Genomic DNA, 24,189 nt, shown 5'->3' on the forward strand with positions numbered 1-24,189 from the left:
ACATTACACATCGATGCATCAATAATAGGCTATTCCAATAATGCAATTCATTAAAATAATGTTAAATGATACTGTTATTATTGTGTTAAATAATATTTTATGTATATTTTCTACTAATAGGCTACTTAAGTGGAAGCTTTCATAATTATACTTAAATGAAAGTATTTTTCAATTGTGGTATTACTACTTTTAATTGAGTAAAGATGCGAGTATTCATGGTAGTCTTCCACTGCATCCTATAGGCTATAACAGTATAACCCTAAACCATATTAATGTATTGTCAATTATTATAGAAATATTACATAGGAATATTTTCACAAGAGATGACAACAAGATCAGTAGCCTACAATGCTTTATAAACATGTAATAAAGTCACTATAAAGTCACTGTTTAGGACCAAAAACAAACCAAATGTCATGTTTTAACATTTCGTTCGTGGGAAAATACCTGTAAAGTCATTAAAATAGCATGCTGAAACTCTTAAGAGATTCCTTAAGAAAGAGGCAGGCACTCAAAGAAATGCCAAACAAAGAAATCCAACCAAAGACAGAGAGGTGGGCTCTCCAATGGTCCCGCCCCCTTCTCCCCCATAAGCTCGTCTCTCATTGGTCAGCGCCCAGAGCTCTGCCTCTTCTTATTGGCTGGCTCGGCTGTCAGTCAGAACAGTCGCTTGGGCCGCTAACTGTTCCTGCTGCGTCTGGATCAGAGGACGCAAATCAAGTTAAAACAAATCTCCTGACAGGAGAGAAAAAGTTCATGCTGGAGTTTCCAAAGAGCTCAGAGGGCCTTATGAAGGTAAGAAGATCCGCAGGAACTGATTGTGTGTCGGCGGTGTGAAGCTGGAGACGATAATGTGCAATGTTTCACCGTGTTTTAGACACTTTGTGTCCAAAAAGATAAAGAGAGAGATGTAGCAAAAACAGTAGTCAAGGCTACACAGGCCGAGCTGTGTGGACTGCATCTTCTCCAGATTAAAGATGTGCTTTGTTCGTGCAAAGAAGTGCATTAAAAGATGTAGATGTATCGTTTAAAATCCTCTTGTGATTGAAGAAGAAAGGCGACAGTCACAGCCTGAGAGACAACCACAACAACACATAACAGATGTAACTCACACTCTGCCTTTTATTTACTCCTCTACTTCATGGTTTGTTTTTTTTGGTTTGTTTTTTTGTTTTTACATTTATCCTTTGATATTACAATATATTATTATTAATAATAATAATAATAATAATACACTTTATTTGTATAGCACCTTTCCAAACAGTTACAAAGTGCTTTACTCAAGTTAAAAAAGATAAAAACAATAGCCTACAGAATGAAAACATAAAAACATAGGCCAAAATAAATTATTGTTTGTTTGTTTTATTGACACAACAAACATTAATTACTTGTTTATTGTTTTCTTCCATTTACATGCATGTTCTTTTTAATATCTATACCTTGTAATTTGCTTAATGAGTTGTATATATACAGTATGTATGTATATATGTTTTTGTTTTTATTTTGTTCTTTTTTTTTTATTTGTCTTTATTATTTAATTGAAGCTTTGGCAATATTGTTCACCTGACAGTCATGCCAATAAAGCAAATTGAATTGTATTGAATTGAAATTGACATGTCATCTCCTTCAGTCAGTCAGACTGATGGTGAGGACTGTTTGATAGTCATGGGTAGTCGATTAAATTAATCTACAGTGACTCCAGTTGTTAGATAAAGCTTATTTACTCCACAGTGTCTACACTCTAGTTTAATTTATTCGGTTTTTAATACGTTTAGGCTGCATGAGAAGCCAATAGGCAGGAAGCTGAGGGAGTAAGTAAGTGGCAGACAGAGAAAATTAGGTTGGCCACCAAATCCAATTTAGTATCCAGCCATGCTGCATCTGGTCAGCCATCCTGATTACCACAACACGGAAATTGAGCAGACCTCAATTAGGCTACTGTACTTCCCCCTCAGTTGACCCTCATTCTGTGGGCCAAAGAGGTTTCACAGTCTGGGACATGTATTCATGCACACGTTGTATTTGTTTTACCTCTCCCTTACCAGTATAGGTGTGTAAGAAGTATCAATACACACGAGTATCGCGATACTGTATTGATTCTCCAAAACACCGTATCGATTTTTAATTTATCTTGTAAAAAATACTGTCTGGCAATAAGTAAGTAAAAGTACTGGCATCATATGAAACTAGAAAACCTAGGGAATTCATTGGTACCAACCATGTCATAATAGCTTGTCGTGAAGGAGGTTAAATAACGCTCCAAATTAACGCAAAATTTTGGCGAGGAAAAACTGTCATGGCCATTTTCAAAGGGGTACCCTTGACCTCTGACCTCAAGATATCTAAACGAATATGGGTTCTATGGGTACCCACGCGTCTCCCCTTTATGATTATCCCATGCAGTTTTGGTCATGCAGTACAACTGTGTTATTTTTGCCCATTCTAAAATGGGGTATTTCTGGTGTGTTCTTTATACGATGACATTTTTCATTAAATTTGACTTAAAAAAACTAAAAACACAATATATCACCTTGCTTACAGTATTGCAATATATTGAATCGCTACCCCTGTATCATGATGCGTATCGTACCGCCAGATTCTTGCCAATACACAGCCCTACTTACCAGTACAACCAGCTGGAAGATGATGTGACTGAAAGGTTCAGAGACAACATGTGTATGTGTATATTTTAGATGTCGGATTGTAATCTGAAATATTATATATATTCATGTTAATTTTGAAGATTTTTTCATCAAGTTGCTGGTGTACGATTATTATTTTAATAATAAATAACATTTAAATAAATATATATCTATGTATTTATTGGTCACATTGTGTTTTACAAAGTTAATAAAACAATGTTTAAGTCAAGCCTGATGTTGCCTTACACATAATAGAATGATCCCAGTCACTTCCACACAGTGAGGCAAACAGCTTATTAATTAAACACTGGTATTGACTCGGTATCGGCCGATACCCAAAGCCCAGGTATCGGTATCTGTATTGGTACTGAAAAAGTCGTATCGGTGCATCCCTATTAGAAACTGTCCCCAGACTAAGAAAAGTGGATTTTTTAATGGACTTGGATATGAATTTAGTGAAAAAGAGGTCAATTTTCCACTTAAACTGTTCACATAAAGCAGCTACTCACACACCGAGGGCCTTTTTGTGCCGGAGCAAAGCATATGTTTTTGCAGCAGAAGCTGCTATGTGTTTTTAATGAGTTTACAGTGTTGCAGACGAGGCACATGGCTGACCAGGCTTAAAACAAACACGGATAAAAAAGGATTACGGACACAGGGGCTTTCGTCATCGGAAGTGGAGCTACCGTGTGGGAATATTTGGATTTCCCATGCTATCTCTTAGTGTCTGTGTACCCTCATGATTACCAACTCTAACTTGGGATTAGGTGAAATAATATCAAAATAATGAAGACCTAAACAAGCTCATGTGATGACACATGATGCAGGCTCCTGCTGCGGCAGACATTTCTCATAACACGGTAACGCACGCTCGTCGCACGGTGATTACAGCCGGCCTGTGAAATTAGCGAGCAAGCCTGTAAAAAGCAAAACCAAGGGAGGTGTTTGTGCTGTAGTTTAATTAGCATTTTACCCCTGTGGTTAAGCCACAGACCATGAGTGCTGGTGGAGGCAGAACTAAAAACACTGTGTGCCTTCTTTTAGTGAGAGGACGCTGCTGTAGGGATGAGGCCGTAACTCAGTCCTCCTCTCATTTCTGCATCTACAGCGGTGTCACAGTATATTTAAGGGCTGCAAATATGCTCAGTGCTATTCAGCTTTCTCTATCGCTGATGTTATTGAAGATGCCTGGAAAATATGGTAGCTATCAGCTCTGATATGAAAGGCCGGTGATCTCCTGTCTCTCATTATGCAACCAGTGCTCCAAGAGATGAGCCCACCCCTCCTCTGGGTGACTTCATGATGTGGAAAGTTGTGGTGACCGCAGTGCTCAGAGCAGAGCGAACGAATGCTAGTTCAGGTGTGGATCAACAGAATATTTCAGATGCTTCAGCCACATTTCAGAAGAAATATTTTTTGTGATTCAAGCTTAGAGTCTCTTATTCAGTATTCAGCCAGTGCAAGCGTAGATCATCCATCCTACACGTCCCACGCGCTGATCTGAAAAGGATGCTTAGTGTAATAACATCAACAGCTTTGATCTTATTTCAAAGAGGGGGGCCCGCATACGTTCTCTCGGCCAGAGAGTGCGGTTGGATGTTTGAGGTGTGGACACCGCAGGGCTTGTCGGCAGAAGCAACACAGCTGTGAGATTAGAGTGCAGAGACACTACAAAGAGACCACATCGCATTTCCCAACACAAAACTGTCACGGGACGGACGGGACCACATTATGAATGAATGAACAGGCAGTGGGGGGAAACAAAACAAAATGATATTATTTTCAACACTGAACTTAAAAGTTAAGTTATATGTTTGTCAGCTTTTATGTATTGAGACAGATGATGGAACAGCTTGGATGCTGGAAGCTGTTTGATATGTGATCCATCTGTGCCTGATGAACATGGCAGCTTGTATCGGTGCCATGTTTGTGTCACCGCATTGTGCCGAAATATCCAAAACCCACTAGGACAATGAGATGAGTAAGGAACACTTTACTCCTGTTGTTTAAGATGCCTGGTAACTTATTTATTTAAGGCCCAGACACACCAAGCTGACATCAAAGAACTAGCGGCGATGAAGGCCCGACTGTTGCGTCGCCTCACCTCGCCTGTGTCTTGGCGGACAAGTTGCATTTGAACACGCTGCAAAGACTGCAGCCAACGTACGTTCTGCGCCTTTGTGAGAGGAAATAACTCTCCACACCAGCAGGCGGCAGTAGTCTGCATTTGTCATTGAAATATGGAAACCGGAAGACCAAGGAGGGCGGATATAGAAGCCATTGTTATGATACATACATGAAACAAAGCGGCGTTTGCCAACCATTTTCACACCACTCTCAATCACCACTTAGCTTCATTCCAGATGGCCATGTCGTTGTGAAAATATCCGTGTATTGGAATGATCAGATGAGCTGAAGATGAACAATGAGAAGAGCCTTCTGTGTGTGTCTTCTTGACTTTACTCATTGGCTTGCTTTCCTCACTTCCATTTCTCTTCTCGTGTACTGATTTGTTTAAGCTGAACCGCCAATCAGAGTGAGTTCTCTCACCGACGAGCTCCGCCACAGATTCAACATGCTGAATCAGCCGAAAAACCTCCGACACGGACACACCGACAGCTCACCGACGGTTCCAAACTGTTCGGCGGCCGACCATCCCTTGGTGTGTCAGGGCCCTTAATCTATAGAACATTAGTTTTATTTTTTTTATGGAATATCTTCACATTTTGCTTGAGCTGTACCGCACACTTTACTATTTAAATAGGTTTGTTATGTAGTGCACCTCTGAACTGCACCAAAAATAAGCTGTCTGGTTCCCTTTCATACAGGAGAAAAAATGTTACTGCATATTTTGTATTCTGGTTCTGTGCTTCAAAAGTACTCCCTACCAAGATAATAACCACATAAAGCTCCTAAATCAGCGGGCTGGATCAGATGGATCAGATGTCTGTCTGGATGTCTGATTTGAGGGACAGTCTCTTTCCTCGTTTAGTGTATCGTTTCTCAGCGTTTCCTCTTTTGAGTTGAATAATAATCTAATAGAGTAGTTATTTTTATGGATAAGAATAATATAAACAACATGTCTGTTTGCATCAATTTTAAGAAATACAATCTAAATGCAATTAGTCAACCAAATTCTTCTCTGTCATCTTTATCCCTCACAGTCCAAGCTGAATATGGAGAGTTTGACCAAGCCAGAGTTGCTGATGCTTTTCAGCATCCTGGAAGGAGAGCTGGAGGCCCGGGACCTGGTCATTGAAGCCCTAAAGGTACCGATCAATGGAGCTGGTAACAGAATTATAACATTTAAGTGATGTTCTGCACACAATCTAATATTCCTCTGGATCCATTGAATTTGCTCGCAGCCAACTATTGTCTGTGTCTCTGGAGAGTGGATTCATTTGAGGGCATTGTCTCAGAAGTCATACTTTTCGTACAAATTAAATGAGTAGACACATCCCAGTGAACTTAAACATATATACAGACACAATGTAAAGTACACACACACACATGGTTTGGCACAGAGCAGCTAACGTCAGGATGTCTTGCCTCGGAGGGATTAATGCCGCGTTTCAATTAAAGGATTGTCAGGCTATTTTTCCCACAGTGTCCTGCAGTCACCAACACACTCCAAGCGTTCAGTATATTTGGACAACCTTAAGCACTTAAAGCTGTAGCTGTAAACTTACTTCAGTAACACTGTATCATCGTGACGCTGTTAGAAAAAACCACAAACGTAAGATAAGCAGTGAATAAGCAACTTAATGATGGAGCATTTCTGCAAAAGATGGTCCGTACCTTTCTGAGACATTTAGTGCGGACTTTATTCTCACTATTAATTTTGGAGCTTTATGGCCGTTACGCTCTTGGAATGCTATTCACTTTCCTGGTGTAAAATGCACCATTGAAAGATCAAACTGCCAGAGACAGCCAGCGAACTAGAGAGAGCCTACTGCTGAATGTTCATGTGTTGTGTCTAGACCACATTCCTACCTCTCTCTCGTGGGATCTGGCCATCTAAGGCAAGAAGACTTACAGCACGCTGATGACTCAATGCGAGCGAGAGTAGGAGTGAACAAATAAACATTGGCCTTAACTAGAGCTTGAGGGGAATATGGCTGTGCTCCTTTCATGGCTCCACCGGCACAAACTGTTAACCCATTCAGGTCTGGGATTGGATCAATGCTGCAGTGTTAACTGGTACAGAGCTTTAATTAAGGGTATGATCACTGGCCTGCAGGAAATTAATTGCAGGGAGTAAGTGAAAACCGATCTCTTGAGGTGAACTGATCTCGTCCTTGCAGCACAGCATGCATGTTTTTTTCCAAAGGACTTCATACCTTTCTGCTGTTCTACTGTTAAGGAATTGGCAATGAGGAATCGTAGGTCTCGCCCTCACATGAGAGCAGATTATCATCAGTAAAACATCACCCCATACATTTGTTTTGTTTTTAACCACTCTAGCAGCATGGCTCTACGGATGGCAGTGTTTGTCTGTCGGCCATCACTTTGGTCCAGAATGAAATATCTCAACAGTTTTTGGATGGGTCAAAGTTTTCACTTATCCAGTTATGTATCTCAAGAGCCACTAAATGGATTGGCACGATATTTTGTACAAATAGTCATGGTCCCTTGAGAACAGAGGTGGGGGAAAAAAATAAATAAATCAATGCAGCATAGTATCAGGATATTTTACATGGCAATATTGTATCAATACACAGATGTCAACTATTGATCTTTTATTTTATAAACTATTAACCTTTTAACAGTCCGCTGGCAGGCCCGGCCGCTACTGTTCTGTCTTTCAGAGGTTGTAGCGGGCAAAGATACTGGTATCATATGAAAGCAGAAAACCTACAGAATCGATTGGTACCAACCCATGTCATGTTAGCTTGTTGGGAAGAATGTTAAATCAAAGTGGAGTCCAAAGTTGCACTAAATTTTGGCGAGGAAAAACTGGCATGCCATTTTCAAAGGGGTCCCTTGACCTCTGTCCTCAATATATGTGAATGAAAACCCTGAGATGAAGAGAGTGAAAACTGATTAGATAAAACAGATGTTACAAACTGCATAATTTGCATTTGGAAAAAGGTAATAAATCACAATATATCTTATCGCAATATCAGCACATCACAGAATGTTTAAAATCACAATAAGATTATATCATGACTACGTATCGTGATAATATCGTATCGTGGGGCCTCTGTTGATTCCCACCCCTACTAGTTCACCTACTAGGTTGACAGTTGTGGTTTTGAGTGGATGAATTGAATTGAAATTAATTGAAAAACCTTTTTGGTGATCCTTTCACTTTTCATCTAGCGCCATCATCAGGTCAAAATGTTAATTTGTCAAGAGGTTTATTACAAAATACCTGCCAAACTAATGACACAGTCATTAGACTATAGTCACATAATTATTATACATTAAACGGGCTAAACTGATGTTAGCATTTTGCTAAAAGTGCTGCCATGTCTAAGTACAGATTCACAGAGCTGCTAGCCTGGCGGTAGACTGAGTCTTGTTCTTGCAATATGATTGCACATGGACTAACAGTAATTAGAGAAGTAAGTCCAGTCATGATGCTCATGTCAGTCTTAACTGATGTGTCACCACTACACAGAGTGTCATGTGAGATATGTTTTTGCTCAACCACAAATCACCATAGTAATAACGCCACTGTTCAACTCTTTGCTCATCTAGTTAAAAGTACAGGAGCTGGTTTTCATGGTGTAGTCTCCACTCTCAGTGCTTTTAAAAATCTAACATTCTTATCAGTGATTTTCTACAGGATGTAGTGCAAGTACAGGATGTGAAGTTAATGATGCGGTTTTTCTACGGTCCTCTATATTTAATTATGCAGAACTATCAATGGCATTCTAACTATCCGCTACATTTTTTCCCCCTTTGTGACTCACTGCTGCAGCTGCTCACGCTGTGGCTTTCAAAAGGAAGTTAAGTCTCTGGCAATGCTCGTATTTGGCACACAAAGCTCCGCAGTGATCCAGTAGTGCCTTTTGCTTTGGGAAACGAATAGGAGTCTTTACTTTAAGTTCAAAGGGGACTCAAATATGGAAATGAGCCTTTTAATTAACTGTCGAGTTCACGTGGTGTGGTCGACTAGAGCTTCCAAATGGACGTACTTAAAAACAGGTTTTCTGTGTGTGTGTGTGTGTGTGTGTGTGTGTGTGTGGTCTTTGGTAATGGGACAGCACTGAAATTGGGGAAAAATTGCCTCGTTTATAGCTTCGAGATGCATCAGCTGATTGGATTCAGTGTCAGTTGCTGTCCACAATCATGTGGTGGATAGTATTCTTCAGACATCCATTTCCTTACCGTTTACATGCATGAGCATTTCTGGGTATTTAGCAATCTGCTCAAGCAGCTCTGAAATATATCGGACTCTAGGGTAAGAAGTTCACATATCACCTTCCCTCAGTATTATACGGATCTCGTCGCCAACGTTGCACAACTGAAAGAGTCCAGGCATGTGTCAGCAAAAGATAAGCTAGACTGGAACCAGTGCAGCCGTGGCACAAAAATACTTCCCAAGCAAAAGCACGCGAGTTGCCAAGAACTGTAGCCAACAGACAAAAGCATGAATAATGGAGGTAGACTGTGATGCATAGCAGCCATGCACCGAATGTTTACGGATATTGTTCGTGCACAGTGCGATGTAGCGATTAGGTTCCGGTAGATTTGGGTGTTAAGTATTAATGTTTCCCGTAATCCCTCTTTTCACTTCCTCCACCCTCGCTGCAGCGGTGGAGGATTGATGCAGAGGAAAACAGCCTCCCTTTGTGTTGTGGAAGTCTGTCTGTGCATTGAGGGGCGAGGAAGAGAGCTGAGAGAGACAGTCTGTGTTTAGAAGTGAAGTTTTGTATAATAGGGGTCCTGTGAATTAGAAAAAAAATAGCTTTTTAAAGGCCAATTATCCAGTTATGAAATAGAAAATAACAAGGAAAACAGTGAACTCTCACACAAGTCTACATTAAATGTGTTTTCTTTGTGTGTTTCAAAAAAGTTTTCCTCTTGTATGAGCAATGGCTTATAAATTAAGTGGGCTTTTTTGTTAGTATTGCATGCATCAGTGGAAGTCAGACTGACTATACTGTATATATCCTTAAGTGTCAAGAATGGAAACCTGATCTAAGCATATTTAATCATCGACCGTAAAATGACACATACAGAGCAGACAGTCATTGACGGGAACAGGGATGGGCTGTCTGCCAAGTCTGCAGACAGATTTCTCTTTGAAGATTCATCTTCAAAACCAGATATCCACCTTTTTAGAGAAAACAAATTGATGGATAGTATAAAATCTGGCTAAATGTATTCCATTTTTAGCTTTAGTGTTTACATAAATCACAAGTATGCATTCAAATGAAGCTCTTTGGCAGACAAATGTCATGTTTTTTCTCAGTCAATTAGATGTGAAGCCTGTGCTGTATAAACAAAGGGAAGAAAATATACTCTTCATCCCACACAAGACTTATGTTGAGGTGCTGTGTGGTCATTGTGCTTTAGATAGCGCCCACGTTCGAGAGGCATTTTTGAATTCTCCTGGGCATCCTGTGTTTTCCTGTTTCACCCCTCCACTCTGTTTGATCCGCCTTCACACAGTCCTCAGCGGACTGGATCAAATAACAGCCTCGCAGCCTTGCCCTCTCTCTTTTTGTGCCAGATGAGCTAATATTGTTGAAGATGACAATCACAAAGCCTCTGATCTGATCTGGAATACTGCTTGAATTTGCCATCAATCGTCACTTGTTGTATTTTTCATACTGAGTTAACTAACTCTTATTTGCTTGACATAAATTTTGTCTTTTTATGAAAAATGTCACGCATGTCAAATTGTTGCGATTACCGCTGCAAGTGTTTGACTTTCATATCAATTATACGTAGTCCGAAGAAATTATACAGGAATTATGGATGCACTGATCCAATACATACCTTATTAAGCAGACCTTGAATCAGGCATGATGTGACTGGTCCACGTTACATCCAGTTTCTTTGTCATTGTGTCTTTACAAAATGCAGTGTATCCTACATGCCTTCAGTTACAGTGGGTTGCAGACTTTTAATGCCAAAGCAATCCGTCATGTTAAATTACATGAAGAAACGGTTTTCAATAAAGTCCACACAGTAAGATACAGATTTGAATTTGGGTAAAAAGTAGGGCTGTCAACCAATTAGAATATTTAAAGGCGATTAATCACATTTTTTATCTGTTCAAAATGTACCTTAAAGGGAGATTTGTCAAGTATTTAATACACTTATCAACATGGTAGTGGGCAAATATGCTGCTTTATGCAAATGTATGTACATATTTATTATTGGAAATCAATTTACAGCACAAAACAATGACACATATTGTCCAGAAATCCTCACATGTACTGCATTTAGCATAAAAAAAATATGCTCAAATCATAACATGGCAAACTCAAGCTCAACAGACAACAACAGCTGTCAGTGTGTCAGTGTGCTGACTTGACTATGACTTGCCGAAAACTGCATGTGATTATCATAAAGTGGGCATGTCTGTAGAGGGGAGACTCGTGGGTACCCATAGAACCCATTTTCATTCACATATCTTAAGGTCAGAGGTCAAGGGACCCTTTGAAAATGGCCATGTCAGTCTTTTCTTGCAAAAATTTAGCGCAAGTTTGGGGCGTATTTAACCTCTTTCGCGACAAGCTAGTATGACATAAGAGTCCGCTACAACCGCCTAAATATCAAATTGCGTTAATGCATTAAAGAAATTAGTGGCGTTAAAACAACTATGACTTTGACAGCCCTAGTAAAAATAAGGTACTGGTATCGTATCAGTACTCTGTATTTTTGGCTGACACGTGAGCTGAGGTACCAGAATTGGTGTCGGATGAGAAAAAGTTGGATCGGTGCAAATAGTCGTAGTTCTACGCCAATAAAGTGCCGTTTGGGAGGGGTTATGATATACCTGTGTGCTCGGCTGTAACACAGCTGTAACACCCACACACACACAGTGACAGTGACTCTCAGCAGCTCTATAAGAACAGTGAATCGGCTGAATATTGCTCTGCGGGCCCATCCACACTCTTGACTGCATTTTAAACTTCTCAAGTAATCTTGGTATCAGTCATCAGGAGCTCTGTCCTCACCCTGCCAGAGAGGATACTGTTCTCTCTAATCTTTTGATCCTCTTTTGTTGAAACCTCACGAAGACACATTGCTAGTTCCTCTGCAGCCTTCCTCCTCCTCCTCTCTCTCACTTCAGCCCCTTTTCACAGTAGGCCTAAAGGCATCTGCTGAACCTAAAATGTCTTGCTGCTATTATCCCTTCTTTGTCATGTGTTAAACAGAAAACAGGTCTGCCTTGGCCAAGGCCCAGTCCAGAGCAGCTGTCCTGCTAAAGATAGACAGACACACACCATCTGTTGCTCCTTCCTCATGCTAGCACTCTTTTTCTTGCATGTTTGTGCATTTCCTCTCCCGCTCTTTTCCCCTTGTCTTTATCTGCAGATCATTTACCACTGTAGTATTATAGATGTTGGTCATGGGGTGTGGAACGCAGTATTTGATTTCCTGTTTAAATGTGAGTTAAATCATAACTGTCAGGGATTACTATAGAATCACATCATAACAGCTTCAAAGTTCAAGTTTTGACTGAATGATAATGACTTCTGAAATGACCAGTCCATTGTATAGAAACTTCATCAGTTTTGCAAGTATTTTTTCATAAACCAAAGTATTTGACAAATTAAAATTTTGCCCTGATAATGGCGCCAGCTGAAAAGTAAGAAGCTCACCAAATGTGTTAAAATTCATCCCAACGGGGATGGGGTACATGAATGTGTGTTCCAAATTTCATGGAAATCCATTGAATACTTGAGATAATTTCACTGGATGAGTGAGAATTTTTACCTGCTGGTGACGTCACCGAAGTTATTAGGATGAATCATCTGAGACTTATGAATGTCTGGACCATAGACTGTATATAAGAAGTGGACGTAGTCACTGTGACGTCACCCATTGGTTTGTGGACTGACGTTTTGAAGCCTCAAATTCGGCATTTTGGCTGTCGCCATCTTGTTTTTTGCAACCAGAAGTGACATGAGAGGATAGAGCTAATTACAACTGAATGCTGAATAAGACATTTTTAGGTGACCAAAAATGTTACAATTAACTTTCATAAACTGAAAACACACTGTGAAAGTGTTAAAATTCTACGACGAAAAATATGGACAACTCCCAGACTGGACAACGCTGTGGTAGCAATCTGTCAATCACAAGGTAGCCACGCCCTAAAGCATCCCCTGCTTTATGGTCTATTTGACTCTAAATGGTACCATAATTCACTAAATGAACATCATGCTGTATTGAAGAAGACTTGAAAGTAGCGATTGAGACCATAAATTCATGTTTACAATGTTTACTGAGGTGATAAATCAAGTGAGAAGTTCATTTTCTCATAGACTTCTATACAATCAGACTTCTTTTTGCAACCAGAGGAGTCGCCCCCTGCTGGCTATTGGAGAGAATGCAAGTTTAAGGCACTTCCTTATTGGCTTCATTTTTCAGACCTGGAGGTTGCCAGCTCATCTGGATCAAAGTGTTGGACCGACCGACCGACATCGTCATCCCTACAGTCATGCCACTAACTAAAACGTCTCTTCGAAAATGTATATACAGAAGCCTCCAGTGACAGCTGAGACTCAGACTGGAAGTCTCAAAAGCCAGAAAAGTGATCCAAGAGAAGATTCACATACTAGGGCCAAGTTACAATCCTTTAATTCTTGCAACAGCATTAACAAGCCAAGCAATTCCACTCATGAACATTTTCTACCACATAACCTTCAGATCACATACTGCACTAAACTACTTTATCGATCCCTGCCCCTCCCATCTCACTCTTCTCTTCTCATCTCATCTCTTCAGGCCCAGCGTAAAGAGCTGTTCATCCAGGAGCGCTACAGCAGGTACAACCTCAGCGACCCCTTCCTGGCCCTGCAGAGAGACAGCGAGGCGGTCGGGGACCAGAACACGGATCCGGGCTGTTCTTCCTCTACCTCCAACCCTCTGGTGGTTCTCAAACTGGTGGTGAGCCACTGCAGGAGGATGCAGGAGAAGATGTTGGCCCAGCTGGCTGCAGCGGAAAGCAGGCACAGAAGGGTGGGTGTGGATGTCTGTGGTTCTTAATTAGGGGAGGCAGAGATGAGTTGGTTGCTTGTGTGGATTAAAAAAAAATCAATTGGGAAACATAAAAAGATGAAAGCTGGCCTCACTTAGTGCTGGAAAATATTGAAAAAATGAGCATGAGCAATGAGGATATCTTTCCTAAAGTTGCAATATATAAAAACTGCTGGCAACAAAAGCTTGCTACACAAAACTGCTGTGATTAAAGCATCCCTCTTCATTAAAACCATTTGTTTCCAAAATATTTTTTTCCCAGGAACAGCAAAATAAAAATTAAAAAGCATGAATTCGCAATAGCTGTGACCAAGTATGCGCATGCATCGACGCATTCACACACACACAACCTCGCAAACACTTGACCTCAATGGCAAACTTCAGCCTCCTAGGGCAAAACCTGTGACCCAAAAGGGTGGGGAAATCTTTTCTAGATAAACCATCTGACCGAGCAAGCTATAAAGCTGCTGGTCGCAGCTAAAAACAACTTTGTTTTTCAGCATGAACTATTTCCAAGAGGTATGAATACATCCAAAAAGTTCTTCAGGGTGAGACATGAACTAAGAAAAACAAAATACCTGCACTCTGATGTCATATTTCCAGTTTTCTTTTGTTTCACCTCATTGTCTCCTGATTTCATTATGAGTTAAACATATGTGCAAGGACAATATGCCTAATCTGTGTGATTACCTCATTTCTGTTAATATCAAATTAGTTTTACATGAAACACATCAGTAACTACAGGCAGATTTTAAAACTTTTGATGTGCTTTCTGACGGCAAAAATACAATGGGTTGACCCAAGTCATGCTTCAGTATCAATATTATAGGAGTATTTGAATACACAGAACACAAAAACATGTGTTTTGCATTGAAGAATACGAGGCAGAAGTTAAACCTCACATAGTTTATAGTAAAATGTCTAAAATCAATAAAGTCATGTATTGTTTTGGTATGTATTTAAATTACTGTCTGAGGCAAATAATGATTCCCATTGCATCTCTTGGAACTGTACAAACACAAAACAATCCATCATCTAAGGCTTTGTAAAACCACAGAGCGAAGACTATACTTTTCTCTGCACAGGCGGGCTGAACACGGTACTCATTTAGATGAGTTGACTTATGTAGCCGTTTAGCTTAACTGCTATCAGCCTTTTTGCTTACAATGCTAGTAATCATATTGCTTTAAAATAACCGTTATTGGTTATTAATATGAAGCAGAATAAAAAGTCATGTGAGATCATTTCACTCCTGACTCTTTGTCTCCCCGCTGTGTTTGCTTCAGGTCATTGCAGATCTGGAGGAGGAGAAGAGGAGGCATGCTGAGGACACAGCGGAGGGAGATGATGTCACTTACATCCTGGAGAAGGAGAGGGAGCGCTTACAACAACAGGTGCCCTCTAATTAATAGTGGTGTGGAATGCACTGTAAATATTTTTCCAAAATTTTAATCAAATAGGAGTCAATGAGTGATTAGTGGCGCTTTAAAGGAACTGAAGTGTTGAAGTAAACCGTAACCATCCACACCGTCCAGAGGTCGTGTGAACTGAATATTTTCCGTCATTGACAGATTTTTTTTCCAGTGTGGCAGCAGAGCGAGGGTTCAGCTTTCAGAAGCAAATGAAAACGTTGTCTGTCCGAGGCAAAGACTACGGAAAAAAACAGATTCTTTTGCTGCTTCTTGTGTGTTGACATGGAAAGTAACCACTTGGTCGGTGTCGGGTCTCCTGTCATCTTTTCTCTCCATGCCCTTATAAATGCATAATCTATAAACTTGTTCTGTAGTCTACATTAATTATTTAACACAGCAGGGCCGGCAGCGCCTCCGTGTGCGCTGCTTTCTCAGTCCTCAGTCCAAAAGTCAAAATGTTGCTATTGAAAAAAGATTGATGTAACTTAAAGGGAATCTCTGTAATAATCAGAAATTGCTTGTTAACAGCGACACCTTTGGCCGTAAGTCAACGAAAGTCAGCGTCCTTTTGCTCGCGCTCGCTCTACATAGACATGAACGAGCATCGCTCAAAACAGTAATGTAACAGTAATGTTAGCTGACCAGACGAAGGTATCTCCATGAATCACTGCTGATCCTAGTGTTGGCTTTTCCTGCTTCAGCCTCCCGACCGCAGCCGGAGGGAGACACCGCAGCCCCAGCCGGAGACGATAACGTTACTCGCTCCGGAGCACAGTCTATTCGCTCAGCAGCAGGGAACGACACGGCAAACCTCTGTTGGTCTGGAGGAGCTGCAGCATTTATTTCTGCACAAACGTCCACTGTACATTCACTAGATATTCTCAGAGCTAAACTAACTCTTCTGCAGTGTGTAGTGTGCGTGCATGCACGTGAGAGGTGGAGCGAGAGAGAGAGTGAGAACGAGCGCGGTGTGTGAGTGAAGGCAAGCAGGCAGAGGAGCAGACACAGCATCGACTCCAGCCCTGGAGACCAAAGCTACGGTCTCCCCTATGTCTTCTGACCGCGGTCGGGAGGCCGAAGCAGGAAGAGCCAACACTGTTTTGCAAGACGGGCTTCACTAGATATAACTTCTTATAACTTTCTGAGTCAGAACAGCGTAGCCACACGTGAGCGCACATGGGACACCGACCCGCAATGATTTATACTTATAAGAAGTTACAAACAGTACCCTTTAATCATTTCAAAATTCACAACATGTTTTTATCTAACGAAATATTCTGCTTCAGTCCACATTTGTTGCCGTTTAGCCTTTTAAAAACAACATTTTCACTGTGGTCAAAAACTATTTGCTCTCCCACTTGCTGCGGCACACAAAAGAAGGCTTGCACCTGTAGCTTATTAACAATCTAAGCTTCATTTAAAAAAACCTCAATAGAAGTTTTGAATGTAAAAAATGACATTCGGTAGGGCAGCCCTCGTGGCTTGGTTCAAACCCACTTTGTTTGTTTCCTATTTACAAAGCCCGGGCTGTGCATCAACACCGGACCATAACAGACCATGAGGAGATCGCTGAATTTGACAAAGAAGTGTATTGGATTAGAATCACAGACTCCACATTTAAATATGGCATATGTCTTATTGTCATTAAAAAATGCAAATACAAAATGACGGGCAATAATAGATTATGACATAATTTTTACAACCCTGTCCATCAGAATGGCGGACAACGAGAAAGTCTAATGAAACCACTGACAACATCTAAAACGAAACAATGTTTACTACCTCTCTAACAAGTGTTAATTGTGTGCTTGTCTCGGTCTTTGTAGCTGGACTTTGAGCGGAGCCAGGTCCGGCGGTTGGAAAAAGAACAGCGGCGGATTACCGACCAGCTAGAAGAAGAACGGGTTCAGCACAAACAGCTCTCCTGCGCTTTGGCCAAAGAGTGCAAGTGGGCAAGCACCAGGGCTCTGGAGGAGGGTCACCGGCTGACCGAGCTGAACCGCAAACTGGACAAGGTATTAACATTTGGGAATCCAAGTTAGGCAGTTTGTTTACTTTTTTTTGTTACAAATGTCGGGCCTGGATATATTTGGCTCTCCGGGTGAACAGACTTTTTTCCCCTTACGCAGGAGAAGGAGGCTTGTCAGGCCCTGAGAGAAGAGTTGGAGGACGAGAGGAGGAGAGCCCTGAGGATGGAGGCGAGGGTGGAGGAGCAGCTGGCCGAGTTCGACACGGAGCGAGAGCAGCTCCGCTCGCGTTTGAAGAAGGAGGAAGCTCACTGCTGTCAGCTACAACAACAGGTGCGAACACTCGAGCACATTCATCACGCAGGTGGCAGCAGATTGCACATTAACTACTGAAAGTTATTTCATCTAATTAGCTCGCATTCTACAGCAAAAATGTCTGCTTGTAATTAATCTCTTTCTCTCCATTTTGTGATCAGGTAGACGAGCTGAAGGGGAAACTGGAGGAGGTGAATATGATGAGAGACGTTAGGGAGGCAGTTACAGCTCCAGTAGAGGCAGAAGGAGAGGAGTGGGCCACAAAAGTTCCTCTAGGAAAGACAGCATTTGGCACTATTGCGGTCGAGGACATTGAGGAAGACAGAAACGAGCAACCCGCGCAGCTAAGAGTCAACGGTCACCACTGTCCGATGGAGACCAACGGGCACCACGATCCAAACAACGCTCTCTCAGATAACATCTGTGTACAGAATGGGAATGAAAATTCTCCAATTCATCAGACATCATTCTCCACTCTCCCTCCTTCCTCCCCCTGCGCCTCGCCCGTCCTCGCCAAACGTCCACCAGGCAGCCCGAGCCCCGGTGGCTACCAGTCTCCCTACCAGGCCGGGATCAACCAGCGCTTCCACGCCGCTCGTCATAAGTTCCAGGGTACCGTTGACCCAGAGCCTCAGTCCCCGCCAGCGCAGCCTGCTCTTCCCCTCTCGCCAAAGGATGTCTCCCCCGTGACCAGCTGCTCTCCCCCAGAAGCCAGCCCGGTCAAGCAGATGGCCCGGAGCACCGTCACTCAAGTCCTGTCTCGCTTCACGACCGCGCAGCAGAGCGCCACGCCGAAACTCGCGGCACCGAACAATTCACCCTTCGGTACGGACTACCGCAGCCTGGCGGCGCCCTTGTCTCCGATCATCGGAAGGGCAGCGGGAGCTCTTCCACAGGGGATCAGATCACCCACCATCCCCAGAGCAGACAGAGGCAACCCTCCACCCATCCCCCCCAAGAAGCCCGGTCTGGCACAGGCCCCTCCCTCCCCGGCCGCCGTGCCCCGGTCCGCCAGCCACTTCTCCGACAGCCCGCTCTCAGGCAGCTGTGGCCTCACCTCCAGCCAGGAGGCAGTCAAAGAACTGGACATGGTGGTTTCCTCTAATTAACTGATCATTTGATGCGTCAAGAAATTATAGTCAGCTGCTACTCTGCTCGTGACACGATGGTTTAATCCACATCTCATAAGTATGATTGTTGAAATATTGTTTTGTACATGACAGGATTTATATCCTGTTCTTATTTGAACAGAGGTCCCTTCAAACACTGTTGTATTTATTAGATTTATTTTTGTTTTTTTTATGCGCTCAGGCACTATTTTATGTAGTGGTTAAAGAGCTGGTACTAATGAAGAGTTACAACTGATTTAAATGTACCAATACAATATGTTGGGCACAACGTACTATTATAGTATATTACGTTTTTTTTATGGTGTCATATTTCCAAAGACTACAAATCAAGTTTATTACCTGCAGAGGTTTTATTTTTCCCGAGTATGTTGCTTGTCATTACTGTAATTCTCAGACCAAATGTAAGAAGTAGTCCTTGGACCAATGAACAATGTATGTCTTCAGTGTGCACTCATATGTACGTCGCCGTTGTTTTTATAAAAGTCTATAGTTATAGAAATGTTCCTTAGTTATTGATGTATACTACTTTAACACAACAGATCATCTAATCTATTCAGTGTTGTACTGAGCTTGGTTTATGTATTACTTTAATGTTGCAGTTATAATAATCTTATACTATTGTACAGTATCTTTTTTAAGATCTTGATCATTCATAAGAAGAACTCATTATAAAACACATGTATTTTATAGTCAACCATTGCTTTGATTAATATAACACAACTGCAGGTTATCTCTACTTTTATCAGATCCTTTACAGTGCTGTAAATGCTGGAAAGTGACGGATATAATAAATTAATCCCAAAGATTGTAACGTATTTATCTCTGTATTTTTACTCTCATAGGAATTGTATGTTGCCAGTAGGTGGTACAGTAGTTATTAATGCTGACAATAGTACTAATCCAATGAGGGGAAGCTGTTTACAGCCTGCGACTTGGAAGGATTTAATGTAGGGCTGCAACTCATCATTATCATGAGTCATTATCAACTAATCTGCAGATTATTTTCTCGTTTAATTGATTCATCATTTGATCTATAAAAGTCCGAAAATTGTGAAAATGGCTGTTATAATGTCTCACTGCCTGAGGTGATGTATTCATATGGCTTGTCTTGTTCGACCAAATGTCTAAAATCCAAAGATATCTAGTTGACTTATCACAAAAAAAGCATAAAATCTTCATATTTGAGAAGCAGGGAATAAGTTTAGCATTTTTGCATTAATCAGAATTGTTTCCAAATACATTTTCCGTTGATTGACTAATTGATTAATCTATTTATTGGTGCATCTCTAATTTAGTGGAATACAAGTAAATAAGCTAATCTGTATTGTATATCATACATATCTAGCCAGTTCAACTAAGATTCAAAGCATTAGTGAATGTTATTGATAACAATAGTAGTACAAAATGTTGTCCTGCCGAATAAAATCTGATAATCAATAATGAGATAAGATGAGAAAGTTACTTCATGAGAGTTTTTGGCCAAGAAAGGATAGTGTAACTAATACAGTAAATGAATCACTTACAAATGAAAATGCATTTAAATAGAAATTTTCTTTCAATAGAGCATCTTTAGATAATGATTTACATATTGACGATACTGATTTTCTTATTGTTTCATGTTCCTGTTTAATGTAGCCTTCTGCAGTATGGATACAGTTTAGTGTTTTAGTACTGTACAGACAGAGAGTGTCCTCTAGAGGTCAGTATTTGATAAGCAGTTTATAGCAGGCTGGGAAATCCGTAGTACTCCTCAGATATTTGATATCTCACTACTGTTTCTCTCATATAAACCGGATCGGTTTCTTTTAATTCATAATATTTACTAGACTGTATCAATGTGCACTTGATCTTTCAGCACCATAAAAGAAAGTTGTAAAATTGCAGCAAGTAATAAAACATGTTTACATACTAGATTACTATTGTTGATGTGTTTGTGAATCTATATGTCTGACACACACACACATTTCAGTGGAGATGCTATAAAGATTACAGAGACTGCATATACTGTATAAAGATAAGGTATGGAGTTAGTAGTGTATTAGTGGCATTATTCTACTCGTGCTGCAGGGATGACGTATATTAGTAGACCGACCAGGAAGTTAGCATCTCCATGGTTCCCTCGGCAAAAAGCCAATGGGATTTTTCCATTGGGTTTTGGACTATTGCAGAAGATAATCCCTGTGGCAAACACACGTTTATGATACTTACATGTTTTGTTCAGCAAGATAAACTTCTCAAATTAACACCACTTTTATGATTTTTTAAGTGTGAATGAAATCACCAGAAGTAAAAAGCTAACGTTAGGCTATAAAGGAACTACATTACGGTAGGGGTGTAAGAAAATATCGAAAATATTGCATTTTGTAATACTGTATTGATTCTCAAAACCACTATATACATTTTTAATTAATAGTTTGCCTGCAAAGATTAATTCAGTCAATACTTTATTTCATTTACAAAGAGATGCGCCCTCTTAGTGTATGTGTCCTCTCAAAGTAGTGCTGTGATGTTGGATGTTACAGGGACTGTGATAAATGCAAATGCAGATCCCACTGTTTTGATTGCATAAAAAAAGTCAACTTTTTTTACTCAGATTTTATGCATATGGTGGTGTGTTCTTGATACAACAGCTTTCCTGAAATTAGATTTAAATTATTGCAATGTATCGCCTTCTATACAGTATCGCAATATATCGCGATATATTGAATTGTAACCCGTGCATCATGATACGTATCGTATCGACAAATTCTTGCCGATACAAGGCCCTACATTACGGTCGCATGAGAGCAAGCATACACAGGCAGATGAGTCGGTGTTATATCATTCATCTAACTAAAAACCCATTAAAAAAAACCATTGACTTCCAGACGAGGGAACCGGAAATAGTAAAATGCAAACTCATTTCCGGGTTTTAGGACTCATTTCTGAAGCACTAGGACAATGTTTCTCAAATGTGGGTCCTAGTACCCATAGGGGTACGTTTGGAGTACTGCAGGGGGTACGTGAGATTTTTTTTTTTTAAATGTTAATGTTAATTTGTGTGCGAGGTCTATGACTATATTTGGATGCTGAAAAGAAGAATCTCAACTTTTGCTCCTGTTTGGTTGCGAAGATGAGTTATGAAACCCTTAAGTGGACTGAACTGTTTGTTATTTTGCGCCCTGTGTTGCTTCAGCCATAAACAACAGTGCTCTAGTGGTTTGTTGCTTAAGTGATGCAATTTAGGAGAGAAACTGGGCGGTGGTGAGGAGTTTGCAATTGCGTAAGTAAACAGAAAATACAGAAAGACGCGTTTACTTGACAAATATCTTCTCTTTGTTCTATAATGTCATAGTACACAGTATATATATATATACATATATATATATATATATATATAGTGTCTCTGTCTCCCATCAGTCGATGTAGCTGACATCATGACCAGCAGATATATGTAGAGCACACGCTGACTGGGGCTTTCCGTCGCACTAAATCCCCTCTCGGTTGTTGGGAAAGGGTTGGCTGGTTAAATGGACGGGTCACCTCTCCTCTGCTCAGCTCACCTAATTAACATTCCAGTGTAGGACAGCAGGGCCGCATCCCAAATCCAGCACAGGCACGCCTGGTCCTCCAGCAAAGCCCCGTCTTTCTCAGCCTCCATAAACACAGGCTCAGGTTGATGAGCTGTGAGGGGCCACGTCCCCGCCGCTGTCACTGCCAGCATGGCTGCTAACTCTACTCTACTGGGAGACAATCCACAACACTGAGCAGAAAACAGAATAGTCTAGAGCTGCAACGATTAATCAATTAGTTTGCAACTGTAAAATTAATCGGCAACTATTTTGAAAATCAGTTTGAGTCATTTTCTAAAGAAAAAAACCCTGAAAATTCTTTGATTCCAGCTTCTTAAATGTGAATATTTTCTGGTTTCTTTACTCCTCTTTGACAATAAAGTGAATATAATTGAGTTGTGGAAAAAACGAGACATTTGAGGACGTCATCTTGGACTTTGGGAAACTCTGATTGTTATTTTTCACCATTTTCTGACATTTTAGACCAAACAACTCGGGCTGACGTGGAGAAGGAATTTGCCTTGCGGTGATAGTAATTGTTGCAACAGCGCAATATGCGGTATTATTGCCTTTTTCTTTTCTTTTTCTTTTGCTAATTGCTTCATTTATCCACATTTTAGTGATATACAGATAAGCTTTATTGTTGCTTTTTAAACGACAAAGATGACCGTTTTAAAATGAATTAAATACTTGTTTATTGCAGAACACAGAAGGGTAATGAGGCGCAGCATTTTTTTTTATGACCGTTAGTCTTTGTGGTATTTGTCCCGCCCCTCCTCCAAGTGGACGGCTGGGTAAAAAGGGACGAGCACAGCGTTTTAGCCAAAGTTGAACATTTTCAAGTCTCTGCGATCTGAAAAAAAAAAACACACCAAATGTGTAGCATAGTGAAAATACGCAGCGAATGCAAATTTAAAAAAGAAAAAACGTGAACATAGCGGTTATGGCGGTTGCTTACCATCCCCTGCGGTTAGCTTGTCAATAGTGCGGTTATTGCGACAGCCCTACAAACAACTAATCGATTAAAAAGGGAAAATAATCAATAGATTAATCGACAATGAATAATTGTTAGTTGCAGCCCTATAATAGTATTATAGTATAATAGCCTATATTTTAAAACTTTGTGTGATTTTTGTGAGAAACCTAATCGTCAATGATAGCTCACAGCACATATTCTTTCTTTGAGTGGTACTTGTGCTTCTCATTCAAAACTTGGATGTCTTTCTGCATTGACCTGAAATTTACTCGTACACATAAATATTCAAACTCTGATGCCGGCTTAGAGCTGCATGACTTGGATAAAAACTGATGCCTTTTTTAAAAAACTTTTATTCAAGCTACGGGTCGTGACGCAAAATGGATCTTGGCTGTCCTTCTGTTAGGATTCCACATGACAAGAGGGGTAATAATTAAATTATTTTTTTTCCCTAAGAATAAATCTCAGAGCAGTGGATTACATTTCTGTTTAAGTGCCCGACCTCAGAAAGTTGGCAAATCCACTTTTTTTCCTGGACAGGACTTTAATGATACTTCATGTTGTTGCAATTTGTTCCGATGTATATTTGTTGGATCTTTTTCTCTCTGAGGTCGTGAGTGAGACGTACTTGTGATAAAGCACTGTATATAAAAATAAATGAACTTGAACTTGAGGATTGCTGCAGCCGCTACATGTCCCTCCTGGGCGGATCTGGTAAGTGCCGTACTTTATGACCGTGGTGCACAAAAGCAGACACACAATAAGACACATGCTGTCATGTCGTGTGAATGAGATGACAAAAACTGAGGTCAAGGAGGGAGCGCGTAACCTGTCACGAGTTAAACCGCTAATTTACGACCGTCTCATTTCAGACCTGTTGCGCAGAACGCGCCCCGTCGAGCCGTCCATTTTCTTGTCTGTATCAGTGATGCCTGCTGTCACTGCACTGCTCCCGCAATAATGTCATAATCACTGTCATCTGAGTGCTCATCTGTGCTGTCGCTTGTAGTGGTTCAATCTCTTTCTT

The 24,189-nt window shown here is 40.8% G+C and overlaps 1 protein-coding gene across 1 annotated transcript; it reads left to right on the forward strand.

The window, feature by feature from the left end:
- Positions 1–637: 637 nt before the first annotated feature.
- On the forward strand, positions 638–19,450 carry LOC119496851 (CTTNBP2 N-terminal-like protein). Its single transcript, XM_037784470.1, has 7 exons — positions 638–795; positions 5,807–5,911; positions 13,560–13,793; positions 15,098–15,205; positions 17,050–17,238; positions 17,353–17,523; positions 17,667–19,450. The coding sequence occupies exons 1-7, from the start codon at positions 757–759 to the stop codon at positions 18,612–18,614; spliced, it is 1,794 nt and encodes a 597-aa protein (XP_037640398.1). The 5' UTR covers positions 638–756; the 3' UTR covers positions 18,615–19,450.
- Positions 19,451–24,189: the final 4,739 nt, after the last annotated feature.

This window comes from Sebastes umbrosus, chromosome 1 (genome assembly GCF_015220745.1).
Source record: "Sebastes umbrosus isolate fSebUmb1 chromosome 1, fSebUmb1.pri, whole genome shotgun sequence".
Taxonomy (NCBI): Eukaryota; Metazoa; Chordata; class Actinopteri; order Perciformes; family Sebastidae; genus Sebastes; species Sebastes umbrosus.

Coding starts and splice junctions, on each gene's coding strand:
- LOC119496851 (XM_037784470.1), top strand. CDS start 757: ATGCTGGAGTTTCCAAAGAGCTCAGAGGGCCTTATGAAG. Junction 15,206..17,049: donor GGGAGCGCTTACAACAACAG/GTGCCCTCTAAT, acceptor CGGTCTTTGTAG/CTGGACTTTGAGCGGAGCCA. Junction 17,239..17,352: donor TGAACCGCAAACTGGACAAG/GTATTAACATTT, acceptor CCCCTTACGCAG/GAGAAGGAGGCTTGTCAGGC.